Source organism: Zeus faber, assembly GCF_960531495.2.
Source record: "Zeus faber genome assembly, chromosome: 14".
Lineage (NCBI taxonomy): Eukaryota > Metazoa > Chordata > Actinopteri > Zeiformes > Zeidae > Zeus > Zeus faber.
In genome coordinates, this window is record NC_137200.1 from 12721553 (window position 1) to 12736243 (window position 14691).

Sequence of the window (14691 nt, forward strand, 5' to 3'; positions counted from 1 at the left end):
CCTCACTTGACGTAACGGCATGAACGCTGTCACATTTCACAGGGAGTATCGGTAGAATTAATCAGCGGGAGGAATCCATGCAGTTGTAGTGATGTATTTTCGCCTGCTATAATGATATGAAGCATATTATAATATATTATTATATAACATTTGAGTGATGGAAGTGAGGAGTAGACATACTAGACCTGTCCCTCAAGCTGAGCATGTTTCCTGTATGAATGGAGAACATGCAAACTCAGGGACAAGTTTTGTTTTTTTTTTGTTTTTTTTAGATTTGCTTTGGTGCCTGTCCAATACAGTCCAGGCAGCGGTGTTCAGAAAAGTGGGACTCCGTGAATGTAGAGACTGTGTAAAATAGTTACGGATCAGAATGGTGTCATGAAATCCCTCATGTCCTTTTGTTGGTTGATTCCATCGGGATCTTTGGGAAACAACAGGAGAGCAGGATTCTGGGATGTGTTCTGGGCGAGTGGATACAACCAAATAAAACCTGAGTCAAGAAATGAACCAAAAACAATCGTGGAAAACATTATTCACCGAGCGGCGAATATGTCGCGGCTCAAGGGCGTTGTAAAAAAAACTTGAAGAGCGCTTCACACATTTTGGCTGCGTCCAAACCTCTTCTGCCGTGCACAGCACCGCCGCTGCCCGTAGCAGGACAGGAACGGCGCTGAGAGGGGACAGCGGATGTGCTTCCTTGTGAATCGTCAAATGAAGGATTTTGGATCCGGTCACCAGCAGCTGCAGCTGTGTCAATCTACTGTGCACAAAACATGATGCTCTTTGGGCTCCATCACCCTAAAAAAAAGTAAGGTCAGGGGGAGCTATGTCTCCTGTTCTCCAGAGCAGCGGCCACGCACATATCAAAACCCTGTCGTTCTGTAGATAGAACTGAGGCACCTCATACCATGATGATGCTTCGATTTGAACCCACATCTCCATCCAACCAGTGATAATGTAATTATCGTGGTCCTGTTTGTTCGTTTTTTTTGTTGTTGTTTTTATAATCGAAATGATCGTTTTTCATGATTTTCTTCAACCGGGATCATGAATCTAAAGTCGACAACCGCACACTCGACCTCCCCGTCCGGAAGGCGCCGACCACAATGACGTAAAAAAATATATTAAAAAAAAATAAAAAAAGGGCGGGGGTCGAAACACAAAACCATCTTGAGCAACGGCAAAATATTTTCAGAGTTTTAAAAACAGCACGGCAGGCGGGACGACAAAGAGGAACGCGCGCAAAGACGGAAAAGGCGGAAGGCCAGGAAGATGACGGACGGATAACAAACAAACTGAATGGAAGTGAATGAAGGGCGGACAGGGGCAGGAGGGAGCGACAGAAGGGCGATGAAGGAGGGGAGATAGAGAGATAGTTCTGGGGGGTGGTTTTGGAGGTGGGGTTGTGGGCGATGAGCAAGAAGTGAGGGAACTGAGAGAAAGGAAAATAGATGACTGAGGTGGTGGTGGGGGGGGGGGGTGTGAGAAAGATTATATGGAAATGTGGAGGGGGGAGGGGAGACCAGCGGATATGGCCGGAGCCCAAGAGGAAGAGCTCGTCGCCATCAGGGGTAATGGCGTAACCGCCCGGCGAGGAGAAAATTAGAGCTTCTTGGGAAACGAAGCGAGAGCAACACATAATTCGGGAAAGGATGAACCTCGTTCCCCCGGCTCTCTCATCCCTGAGGGTTAGGGTTTGACGCCCTCGTCGTCGCAAAAACAAAACGCCAGGAAGGTGTCATTCGCCGGGTTCCCGCCAGAACAAGCAGCTCCGCGCTCGTCACCCAACCGACGACTCTTTGTCCCGATGAAAGTTTTTTTTTTCAGATTCGGTGCCCGACGAGTCACTCGGTCAAAGGAAATATATATATTTTTTTACGGCTCTTTTGGTTTAAAACGCGCCGAGCGAGGGAGGACTTCCGGTGAGCGAGACTTCATTGTTTTCCGTTTGTGAATTAAAGATTCGCTCCATCCCCTCATTCTATTTTCCCCCCCCGGAGCGACTCCCGACTCGATTTAAAAGGGTTTTCGCCACAAACGAACCGTTTACCAATCTGCCGTCTCTATGAGTAGGCCATAATACAGTAACAAACACAGCTCTACATGTTTCGGATGTTTTCAGTGGTTAACAGGATAGTGCTGTGCCATGGGAATATGCCATGCGGTGGTTAAAGCCGGTGTGAGCCTTTATCCCCGTGGAATGTTTACCACTTCCCCTGGCAAGAGATAAATGCGCCTTTGTTTCTCATCTGCAAAATGTCTGTTAATTTTCAATTTTATTGTCATCTAGAAGGAATAGCTGTTGGAGTATCAACTAATCCCCGTCAATTGTTTGAACCAACCTTGAAAATAAAAAGGATGGACTAAAGCAACGGGGGAAAAAATGGTCGTCGATAAAACACCTCACCGAGCAGGTCCAACCTTACAATGAAAGGTCAATGGCGTTCAGGAGGTTTAACAAAAAAAGTTGGGGAGGTGCTTTTTCGGTCGGCAACAAAAATGTAATACCACCGGGGCCAAAGTTCAAGGCCCCCTTTAAAAAAAAAAAAGAAAAAACCTTTTGTGAAGATTTTTTTGTCGTCGTCAGCTTGTCAACAGCCTGTCAACCGCCTTCGAGAGAAAGAGCAAAGGAGCAAAGCCTCCGACGCCGCGCGGTTCGAACGCAGATCATCGGACAGATAGCATCCAGATATGCATCACTTAGATGGTTCGTGCTGAGGCGCGACGAGGAGTTGAGCAACACGCTGCTTGCACAAAGGCGATGGAAAATATCTGACGGGGCACGTGGCGACAGAGGGGGGGGGGGGGGGGGGGTGGGGGCGGAGGCTGCCCGAGCACCTGCCACTTGGCCCCACGGTGCCCCCCTTTCATCACTCCCTCTCCTACAGGCAGGTATTGAGACCAGGTCATTCAATTCATCTGTCATGACAGCCCGTGCACATTAACTTTAAGCAAGTTGTTTTTCATTGTTCGATGACGCCGTCCGGATGTGGGCGTGTCCCACATATAAGATAGTATATCTTATATCTCATCTTTACAAGTAGAAGGGAAATGGGACGTGTCTCTATATCTGTCCCCGTCGTTGTCCAAAATGTTCAAAGAAGAAAGTGATAAGAGCCGCCCTACTGAACAAATCGATACTGCGATGAAAATATAAGTTGAAGTTACTAATCGGCCTAATCCTTCAACATGTACCACGTGAAGTAGCGGCTGGACGATGTTTTCTGTTTGAACACTGAAAAATAAAATCAAAGAAAATCCAAACCCAATGCTCTGATGCCCTCCTTTACATTCTGTTCCATTGTTTTTGTTCCGCGCGTGTGTGTGTGTCTGTGTGTGTGTGTGTGAGTGTGTGTGTGTGTGTGTGTGTGTGTGTGTGTGTGTGTGTGTGTGTATTTTCACACGTGCGCATGTGTTCCAGAGTGTATCCTGAGGAAACATCATCATATATTCTCCGATCAGTTATGCAAATACTTTGCATTTTATAAACACAAAAATAGAATTGCTTTGGCAGTGTGAATGAACAAATAGGTTCAACTCCATAATAGAAAATAGTCATGTCAAGTCTGTTGAATAAGAACCTCAAGTATGTTTAATGGTGTGTGTGTATGATTGTGTGTGTGATGTGTGTGTTTGTGCGCGCGTGTGTGTGTGTGTGTGCGTGCGTGTGTGTGTGTGTGTGTGTGCGTGTGTGTGTGTGTGTGGGAGTGTGTATCTATGGATGTGTGAGGGATGTGTGTTTCTAGGTTTTGTGAGATTGAGAGCGTGCCAGGAGGTTGTGGGAGGAGAGGGGAGTGAGGGCGATAAGCACAAATATTCTGTTCGTACAAACATTTTCATTTGTTATAACGAACGAATGTCAAAAGAAAATATTTGCAATGACGTCATTTCAAACAGTTACCTGTCCCGGCGTTTCACCTGTCTATACAGCATTTGTGTTTGCGTATGAACATCTGTGTGCGCCTGGGGGGTCGTCTCCTCCTGTCTCTGGGTTGAGCCAGCTGGTCTTTGGGATTGCGGGCTGGCGCTGTGTCTTTGGGGTGTGTATGTGGCTAGCTTCCCGCGGTCAATCTGGAGAGCGGTTGGGGGTCAGGGGCTCGGGTCGGGAGTGGGGGGGTGCGGGGCTGCAGGGTCGGGTTTGGCCCCCGTGGTTGGGCGGTTTGGGTGCCGCTGGGTTATTCCCGCCCGGGGGCCGGGGTGGTGGGGCTCGCGTGTTCGTCTCCTTCCCGCGTGCGGGGGGTGGCCTGTCATGCCGGAGTCGGCGGGATGTTTCCCGGCGCTTGTCGCCGGGGTGCCGGGCTGTGGCTAGGGGGCCATCTGCTGCCGTCTGTTCTGTGGTCTGCAAGTGCGACAGCGGGGGGCGGTCATCTGTGGCTGTGGTGCATTGTGCTCGGAGTGTTCTTGCGGTCGTGGGGTGTCTGTATGGTTGTGGGGCTCGTGGGTGGCTGCAAGGCCTTTTTACTGCTGCTTGGAGGCGCTATGATACAGTTCTGACCTCATAAACCAAATCTAATTGGGACCAATCCAGTGCACTCACTGGAGGACACATCCCACACACACACACACACACACACACACACACACACACACACACACACACACTACCAGCATCTGCTTCTATGTCCTCCTTTCTTCTCCTTTACTGCTATGATTTATCACAGGAAGAGGCCACGTGGTGTAATTGCTGTTCCAATTTTTCGTCAACTTAATCATGCTTTGTCGTCTGATGTTTCCATGTTTGTGTTTTTCCACGTACATGTTGTTTGTTTCCATGATTATTCGTCTCACACATGCCGATTCTCCCCCTCTTGGAGATGTAATGATGCTTAGTTGTTTATTGATCAAAACCTGATAAGATCGCTCTCCAAAGAGGGGGATTGGTGGCGGTTATGTATGAGAGAAATGCTGTGCTCTTGTCATCCCACAGGTCGTCCAAAGGACAAGAGTCCCGCATCCTCTTGATGATTAATAAAGAGTGGACTCCACTAGCTTCCACTTGTCTTGGATACAATAGGATACGAATACCCTGTGCTGTATGCCAAGCATGCTGACAGCACAGGTTAAAGAGAAGAAGAAAATAAAAAAGAACATCTGTGTGTGTGTGTGTGTGTGTGTGTGTGTATGTGTGTGTGTGTGTGTGTGTGTGTGTTGTGTGTGTGTATGTGTGTGTGTGTATGTGTATCTGTGTGTGTGTGTGTGTGTGTGTGGGCATGTTAGGCATTTATGGCTTTAATTGTTATGTTATGTGGGTTGGCTGAGTTCAGCAGAAACAATACAGTGTTGTTTAAAAATGTTTGAAGTATACAATCCCCTTAGTTCCCCTCGGCAGTTGTTCTATAATATATATATTGAAGTAGGCAGAGAAAGTAAGGCAAATAGTGCCAAATAAGTTTATTAGTGCATCTTCATATCTATCCACCCATTGATCCATCTTCTCATCCATTCTTAATTTTTCTCCTCTATCCATCGATCTATCTCCCATCCCACACAGAATCAATTTTCTCATCACATCTATCTGTTACTCCACCCATCCATTTATCAAAGTATTTATATTTCGCTTCATCCACCCATCAATCCATCTATCATCCATCTAGCTATTTTTATACCCTATATACCCATAACAATTTATCCTGTGCATAGTATCATCATTTTGTTTATTTGTATATCTTTATATATATATGACTCTTTTGTTTTGTATTTTTTTTGGGCTATTTGTATATATTTGACAATGAAACATAAATTTTATTTTTTTTACTGTTTTTTTTTTCTTTGCTCCAGTGCCTTGTTTTGCATTACCAATAAACATCACTGAGAAGGATTTTTTTTTCTAAGTTGTTCAAATCACCCTCCTTATGAGTTTTTGCATTGTTTTAAATAAACGACTGAAACACTAACCATGAAGATCACTTCAGATGCAACCGTATTCTGCATTATTCTCTTTTGTCTATGCACCAAAGATCAGCCGCCTCTCTTCTCACAGTTAAAATACAACACAAAGTACAGAAGCTCAGTAATCCAGGGAGTGGGAGCCCGAGAGGAAACCAAGGTAAATGTTTGCATTTCCCAATCCGTGACAGATTATCCTCCTTGATGCATTGTGTACTTAACTCGGTGGTGCGGGGAACCATCCGTCCGGTGGTTCACGTACAGCCGTGCTAGAAGAGCGAGGATGGTGCGCGGCTCATTGTTTGGGTTAACATGGACAGAAAGGGATGAGAATTGGGACTCGGAGTGAGGAGGGCCCCACGTCTGTCTTTGCCAAATAATTATACTTGCTCGTGCGGCATTTCGGGAGCCGTGCCATGGGGAAAGTTCAGCTTCTGGGGACATGGGAGATGGGGTGGAGGTTGTGTTACTTCACCCAGAGGATGGAAATCTCTTCTGGAGAAGGGAGAAGTTGTACCATCAGCCAACTAATAAAGAAGGGAACACATTAAATGTTTCGTCTTGCATTGGAAATGTTTTATCAGATGAAATAAATGCCTTGAAATGCCCACCCAACCTTCCCTCCTTGTGTGGTTTTAATTTTGGGGTAGCGGAATGTTTTAAATTTAACAAAATTGCATAAAATGATTAAGATTAAAATGATTTTTTTTTGAATAGTTTTTGATTATTTGTTGATTTGCAGATGATAATTTGCATGCTGTCATGCAGTTGCAGTCTACCCGATGATGGAAGAATTTTGTCGTGGTCAGAATGTTGTTAAAATAATGAACAATAGACATATTCATGCTTATTCTAGTCTCACTTTTTTTTGCTGATATGTTCATGGCCCATATATGTAGTGATGAGTGAAAGGAAACATGAACATTAAATAAAGGCATTAATTATTATCAAACTATCAAACTACCAGTTTGAATTGAACTGAACACCATGATATTTATTTTTTATTTATTTATTAGTTTATTTGTTTGTTTGTTTATTTATTTTTATTTATTTATTTCTTTCTTTCTTTCTGAACACCATGTTAAATACACAGCCCAAACAACCAGCAAGATCGATATCAAATCAAATTAAAGTGATTTGATCAGTGATCAGTGAGGGAGGATTGTTTCAACATTTGACCAAACAAAATTGCGACACTGCATAAATAATTATTCCACCATGGCTCGGGCCAGGGATGATCCTGAATGGAATCAATGCTTGGTCCGCTTTTCCGAGGTGGAATGGATTTCCACTTCAAAGTCGTCAAACAAATCCTTTAACAATGAGTTAGGCTCTGATGGGACACGGGAGAAGGCCAGTGTCCCATGGTTTAACAAAAAGCTATTAGGCCCTCATAAAGTCGCATTTGGAAGAATCCGGTCCACGACCAAAACTGATTTTGACACCTCTGCTCTGGTAGATAGGTGGAGGCGGGACAGACCATGGATGTATTATGGGAACTAGATTAGGTCAAAATCTCCATTTTCATGTCAACGAAAGTGCACCCAGTTGTGACCTTGAGAAAAATCGGTTTGAATCTCAATTATTTGAAAATGTTCCCAAATGTAAAGAGCACTTCGTAACTTATGCAGCATTCGAGGTATCTTTGTGAATGATCCATCTAAACATTTTTTTTTATTTTTTTTTGGTGGGGCCAAGATGGATTACAACCGCAGTCCACTGTTGGCCACCAAGCCAAGTGGCAACAAGCCCTCGTCCTGATCCTTGGACCACATGTCCTCATCTCGTCAAACAGCGGCAATAGTCATCATTTTTTAAAAAAGCGTTCATTGGTACATGTGCCCGTGTCCACGTGCGCATGCGCGTGCGTCGGCCAGGGAGAGGGGAGAAAGGGGGAGGGAGATTATAAATCACTTCCGGGGAGGCGGGCGCCGGGGGACCTGTCAATATGTCAACATTTGGACAAAAACCTACTTTCTTACTCTCTCCCATGACCTGAAGACAGTGCAGTTCGTGGTAGTCGTCTTCCCTTTCGTCATAAATAAGCAAGTGGCCTTTACAGTAATAGCATCTTGTGAACGAGAAATCCTTAAAATAAAATAAAATCATTTCATATCTACACACTTGTAAAGAGCTTTGTTAAAAAAATAGAGGCCCTTTTTCAGCTGGAGGGATTTGATTTTGTGACGAGCTGGTTTTAAGGACAAAGTAAATCAACTTTGGAGAGCGATAAGAACCAACCAAGCACAAGCACTAAAAGCTGCACAGAAGCCAATGTTTCACTCACCGCTCTCATTGCCGGTCAACTCCGAATGTCCTCAATAAGCTTCATTACATGTGCAAATAAGCTTTTTTGACCAGAAGCTTGGCTACATAATGGAGATCAAGCCGCTCAGTGGTTCACGTGCCGTTCTGTGCAGTTTCTTAAAATACATCTCAGTTCTTTGCAATCACAATTAAACAAACAAAATGTTAGAATAAAACTCCTCACCTTTTCACCAGATGCCATTTCCCTAAGAATGAGCAAAATTACCTTTTTTTCTTTTTTCTTGAATTCTTCACTTTATTGTTGAATCATTCCAGGACACACATTACCAACTTCTTGCTTTTCTTTTCAATAAACGGGCCTTGTCAACCGGTTTCAATTCATCAATTAATCTTCTCATTTCGGTTCCTTGGTTCATTCGAGGAGCACCTGGGAGTAGGCCACATTGTACAGACCCAAGGAGGTCTTTAATCCTAAATTATTGTTAAATAAAATGTATGTATTTAATTAAAGTGCTTAATTGTATGCTGTGGAAAACTGTATGGAAATGATTTATTCTTTGGCATTGCCTTATGTATATGGTTAAGTTTCCCTACTGTTTAGCATACCCCACTTGCTGGTTTCAATGGTTTGACCCAGTCAAGGGAGGGCAGTATAGGGGAAGTGCATTCTGTTTGCTGATGGGCCAGGGTCAACAGCTTGCCTTGGGGCTGTTAAAGTTTCTTCAAATTAAAGGAGCATCAGAATCATTTTCGTTTCCTTTATTCCAGTTTTATTTGTGCACCTTTGTCTGCCTTTCAAAATAGAAGCAGCAATATTTTCTTTTAACACTGACCTCTGCTTCCCGGCGCCATTCCTTACGCCACCTCCACCATCACCACTCCGGTGCTTTCGGGCCACGTGTTCTCCCGCTTTAGTGGCGTTACCCATCTGGTGCCGCTGTGCAGATAAAGCGGTGTTATTACTGCTTAAACAGGAGTTCTGTCAATCATTCTTCTAATAATTCAAGCGGGGGAAAAAAGGTCCCCGGGCTCGGCAGAGGTATGAGGCCCTTCTTTGCCTCCTGATAGGCCACTGTCTGTGATGTCACCAGGCCGTGCCTATAAGAGAAAAGGGCAAGTGTGAAGAACTGAGAGCAGCACATGTCCATGTGTGAGGGTGTGTGTGTGTGTGTGTGTGTGTGTGTGTGTGTGTGAGAGATAGAGAGAGAAAGAGAGAGAGCGAGAGAGAGAGAGAGAGAGAGAGAGAGAGAGAGAGAGAGAGAAAGAGAGAGTGTCTGTGGAATTGGAAAGACTCAAACTCTGCAAAAAAAAAACAACCCAGGAAGAGGCACTTTCAGGATTATTTACATTGCAGACAAGTTTTGGATTATCAAATGACTCGGCTGTGAGCGACAACAGGGGACGTTGTATGGAGTCTGGCGGCAGGAGCTCCAGCTGTAGGTATAGTTTGTTTTTCTGAAGCCACTACGTACTGTATGCTTCTCACGCTCTCTGAGCTCTTATACATATGCGGCTGTGTAAGAAACAGGACAGAAGGAAAAAGCCGGGGCTGATTCTGTCCTTTTATAAATGCAACTTTAATTAATTGGATAGGTTTAGCTGGATATTCCCACATCTTGGGGTTATTTAGCTGAAACTCACCCACTTACTCACTTTTTCTAAATGTATTATTCATCTTAAGTTTATTTGAATATCATATCATAATAATGATTGCATCACATGGAAAATATTGGAACAATAGTCATATTGAATGTAATAGTCATCTAGTCATCACGCATTGTGGTGTATCTGCTTTAGAAGGAGAATCCAATGCAGTTATTATATTACATTTACATGCTTCAGGAATTTCACCTAATCAGGTTGTTGGAGATTGGCACAAAGATAGACATTCAATACACATAAATCAAAACCATCACAATATATCAAGATTAAAACACGTGTAAGTTGTTGAAACGCAATAATGTTTGAATATATCCACGTGTTATTTCTCCACGTGACACAACTGTGTATTATGGTAATGTGACTCTGTGTTCACATCATTATGCATTATGTATCTGGGTTTCCTTTTTTTTCTTTTTTACGTTGTGTGCTTTTCAACATGCTGAGCCACTCTTAACCTTTCTCTTCTTTTCACCTCTCTTTGCCGGTGTGCACGCACAGCCTCCATGAGCATGCACATTTTGCTTGTTTATCTGCTTGTGTATGTGTGCATCTGGTGGTTCTCTGCCGTCGGTATCATGCATCTAAATACACAAATATCTAGGCCTCCATAAAGCATTTGAATTTAATATCAGACCTCAGAAGGATGGTTTGTATTTGTCAGTGATGAAACATTACGGACATGAAGCACGGCCCTCCAAACACAATGTTTTGTCTACTTTATAATGGCAATAAACAACTACTGCAGAGTGTTTAATGCTATTGTAACACAGCAAACTTGTGAGTGTATAATAACGTAAGAACAAGAAAAAAACCTCACAAATCCACATCAACCTGTACATCATTTTTCTTTATATATACACTTAAAAGTTTAACTAGGGGTTGATGTGCACTTGCATAGACACCTTTGTATATATATTGTTGAAATGACATAATGCACTAACAACATATTAGTACTAACACACACCAAAATAATATTTGACTAATGACACAACTTTTATTTGCAATTCCTTACAGCATATTGCATCTGTATCTGGTTGAATTTAGAAACAGGAGCTCATGCAGTTAAATTAGAGGTTGCTCCAATGGTCAATCTATGCTTTGACTGTTTCTCTTGGAAGTCACTTTGGACAAAAGTGTCTGCTAAATGCATAAATGTAAATGTAATGTTAATGTAAATATTGTAAAATAAAATACCTTGTACCTTCATTTAGATCATATTTTACTTTTCCAGCATTGTAAATCCGCTTTTAACCAAATTTTGGGATATCGGTCAATATCCTGTTCCTAATAGAACCGAATCGAAAGGAACATATTTAACAAAGAATGCAACAACAGTGGTTCAAATAAAGTAGGACATATAAAAGCCTTGAATTCAGGCTATTTACGCTTTTGAAATAACATTGTGTGAAACAAATAGATCTGTAAGGTTTTCTCTTTGCAGCCTCAGTAATAGGCTTCCAGCCCCAGGGGGCTCCTCTGACAAAAGATTGATTATAAAATTGCATTGTAATCGACCTACCTTCAGACTAATTGTGGCCTGAAAGGTTTATGTTCCATTACTGCAGATGTAGCTAAAGAATGCTGCATACAGCAATTATTTACAGTCGACTACTTTGTAAAGGAACCGTGTAAGAACTGTTTGTATGTACGGTCAATATAGTGTGATTTTGCATGATTGACCAATTGATCAACTGCACCAAAATATTTGACTTTGCTTGAAGTTCACAAAACACCATGGAGCCCTCTTCTGAAGTGTCACTGACCAAAAAAAAACAATAAAAGGTGGTGCTCATTATGCTTTTTGAAGGTGAAGGTGATGTTTTTTGCCAGGTGTCAATTACAATTGCTACCTGGGAATATTCACTATGAACGAAATCAGTTTGTACAGATGGAGGGTCAGTGCATGCTGTGCCTAGACAGTCGCACAGAGCCAAGCTTGTAAAATGAAGCACCAGCTCTATTTAAAGCTCATTTATCTTCACTGTACTATACCATGGCTGACAGTGTCCATTGCCTTCAGTCACTGCAATTCCTAACAAGCACCTGGGTCCTGACGTCACTGTCGATGAGCATTATTATTGCATGTGTTATAAAGAATGTTATAGAAAATAATGCATGCACACGGAAGCCAACTGTGGAATTTATTTATTTTGTGTGTGGAAAATAAAACAATACTGTCCCCCATAATGGCTTCAGCCGTTTCAGATGGTACAGATAGAGATATTTCAGTCTTTCATTCATTCAATTCAATGAAGGATGCCCATTCTCTGGGGAAGAAAAAGGTTTCATTCTTTATCCGTCAGGAGCCAGCTGTTAAACTGCCACCTAGCAGGGAGATTTGGTTCAAATATTTAAAAACATATTTTATTAAAACATAAAATATTTTTGTTGTGTATTATGCCTGCAGGTGATGGAGGATACACATGTTCTATTACTGCTACCCAACCAATCGCAGCACCAAAACTCCTCCTTGCTTTCTCCTGATTGGTCAGCAAGGTCATCGGAGTACACCGATGTAGAACTCGTGCTGCTTGGAGTTGTTATGGCCCTTCTGGTGTTGGCCATAGTCTTTGGTAACTGATAAATTACTCTTCTTGTCTATTGATTGAGGGAATAATCAAGTATGCAATTGTACTGATTATTAGATGTACTATAAACCGATACTAATACTAACCAATACTTGCCAGGCAACATTCTGGTGATTACTGCGATCCTACGCTTCAAACGGCTCCAAACTGTCACCAATCTCTTTATTGCCTCATTGGCTGCCGCCGACCTCATCATGGGTGTGGCTGTGGTCCCCTTCGGTGCTACCCACATCTTGCTGGGCTGCTGGAAGTTTGGGAACTTCATGTGTGAGTTTTGGACTTCGACTGACGTGCTGTGTGTGACGGCCAGCATTGAAACACTGTGTGTGATTGCCGTGGACCGATACCTTGCCATCACCTCGCCACTGCGCTACCCATCACTGATCACCAGGTAGAATCTCCACAATAGTAAACCTCTGTCAAATATTCTGCAATGTGATCTGTATCGCTGCATCAGACATTGATTTTTCCAACTGACAAATGCTTTTCCTCTTTCTCCTTTCATGGTCTTTCCTTTCCCTTGGTGCGAACAGACGTCGGGCCCTGGGGGTAGTCCTGGGCGTCTGGGTGGTGGCCTGTCTCATCTCCTTCCTTCCCATCTACATGAAGTGGTGGGTGTCAGAGGAGGAGGAGGCCCTCCGTTGCCTGGCCGACGCCGCTTGCTGCGATTTCAACACCAACATGCCCTACGCCGTGTCCTCCTCGATAGTTTCGTTCTACCTGCCTCTGGTGGTGATGATTTTCCTGTACGCGCGGGTGTTTCAGGAAGCCCAGAAACAGCTGGGAAAGATCCGGGTTGCAGAGGAACGCTTCTATCATTTGCATCAGGAGGAGAATCGAGTGAGCACCTACTGTGATACGGGGGGAGAAGAGGGGGAAATTGATGGGCATAATGGACGGAGCAACGGAGGAGAATGCAGACATAAAGCAGACAGCGGGGACGGCAAACATTGCACCACGAAGCGGCACAAGTTCTCCCTGAAGGACCACAAGGCTGTGAAGACCTTAGGTATCATCATGGGCACCTTCACACTGTGCTGGCTGCCCTTCTTCATCCTCAACATCCTGATGACCTTCCTCGTTCTGGGCGATGTGAGGATACTCTTCAGGGTCCTCAACTGGCTGGGCTACTCCAATTCGGCCTTCAACCCGCTCATCTACTGCCGGAGCGGCGACTTCAGAGACGCTTTCCAGGAGATACTGTGTCTCAGGGACAAGAGGCGGCTGGGAGGGCAGAGACGACGGTTACCGTGGTGCGGCCGAGGATTCAAAGAGCCACACTCCAAGTCCCCGCGCAGGACTAGGCAAGCCACATTGTATGATGTTAAGGGGTCTAATGGGCTAGTTGTAGGCCAAGGGGAGACGGAGGATATGGGGAACTCGCTGGCTCTGGCTCCTCTCACGACGCTCGCTGAGCAACAAGATCTTAAAGTTTCTCCAGGATCTATGTCTGGCCAACAGTTCCACCGACGGTAGATCTGAAGAAAACGTGACCTCTATTGTCTGGCTAATAGGAAGGGTATGAATGTTACACCACTTGATAGGGGTGTGTGTTTTGGTGATGTCTGCTGTGGAAATACAGAGGGAGTTCATTTCACCATTTTGGCAACACATATTTTCATGAAGAACTTCTTGATTTATTGATTGTCGCATGTCGACAAATCATACAACCGCACAACTTTATCCATCTAATGACGGGAATAGCTTTAAACAGTCAAGAGAAGCGAATCAACTTCCATGATGAGCAGGCAGGGCATATTTTTACTGGGCAGCTATCAGATGTTTTGGATGCGCCGAATGGTATTGCTCGAGAAATACTGATAATGAGTCAAACTTCCCGTGTTAAGAGAAGTTCTGATCGACTCTATGCGATTTGTGGGATGTGTTTTGCCATTGCAACACTTTGTTTCATGTGTCCATTCCACTGAATGACCAAATTGAAGCTCTGAACTTGATGCTGCCTACTAATATGACAATGTAATGTCAGACATTTTGTTTACACACTTATCTCCTGCCACCTACACACCTGATTAAGCGCCAGCTCTAACAGATAGGTATACCCTGGAGAAGACACAAATTCACAAAAGCGTATTCAGATAAAGGGCATAGTAAGCGACAAGTGGGAGACAAGTATATATATCTTACTACCCATGTCAAAAGTCTACAAAACAATATTTTTTACAGAACTGGGAAGACTATTGAGAGTTTGCGCGCAAATAAAATTACTTTCCAATTATTCAAGTAACTAAAAATGAAGTATTTAAACACAAGGACAGTGCGAAGACTT

General features: G+C 43.6%; 1 protein-coding gene across 1 annotated transcript; it reads left to right on the forward strand.

Annotated features, from left to right (window-relative positions):
* Positions 1-9418: 9418 nt before the first annotated feature.
* LOC307239844 (beta-2 adrenergic receptor-like) lies at positions 9419-13880 on the forward strand (the record flags this gene model as incomplete). The annotated part of the gene is made up of 4 exons (XM_080013423.1): positions 9419-9590; positions 12224-12389; positions 12504-12795; positions 12938-13880. The coding sequence occupies exons 2-4, from the start codon at positions 12227-12229 to the stop codon at positions 13878-13880; spliced, it is 1398 nt and encodes a 465-aa protein (XP_079869549.1). The 5' UTR covers positions 9419-9590; positions 12224-12226.
* Between the last annotated feature and the right edge of the window lie 811 nt (positions 13881-14691).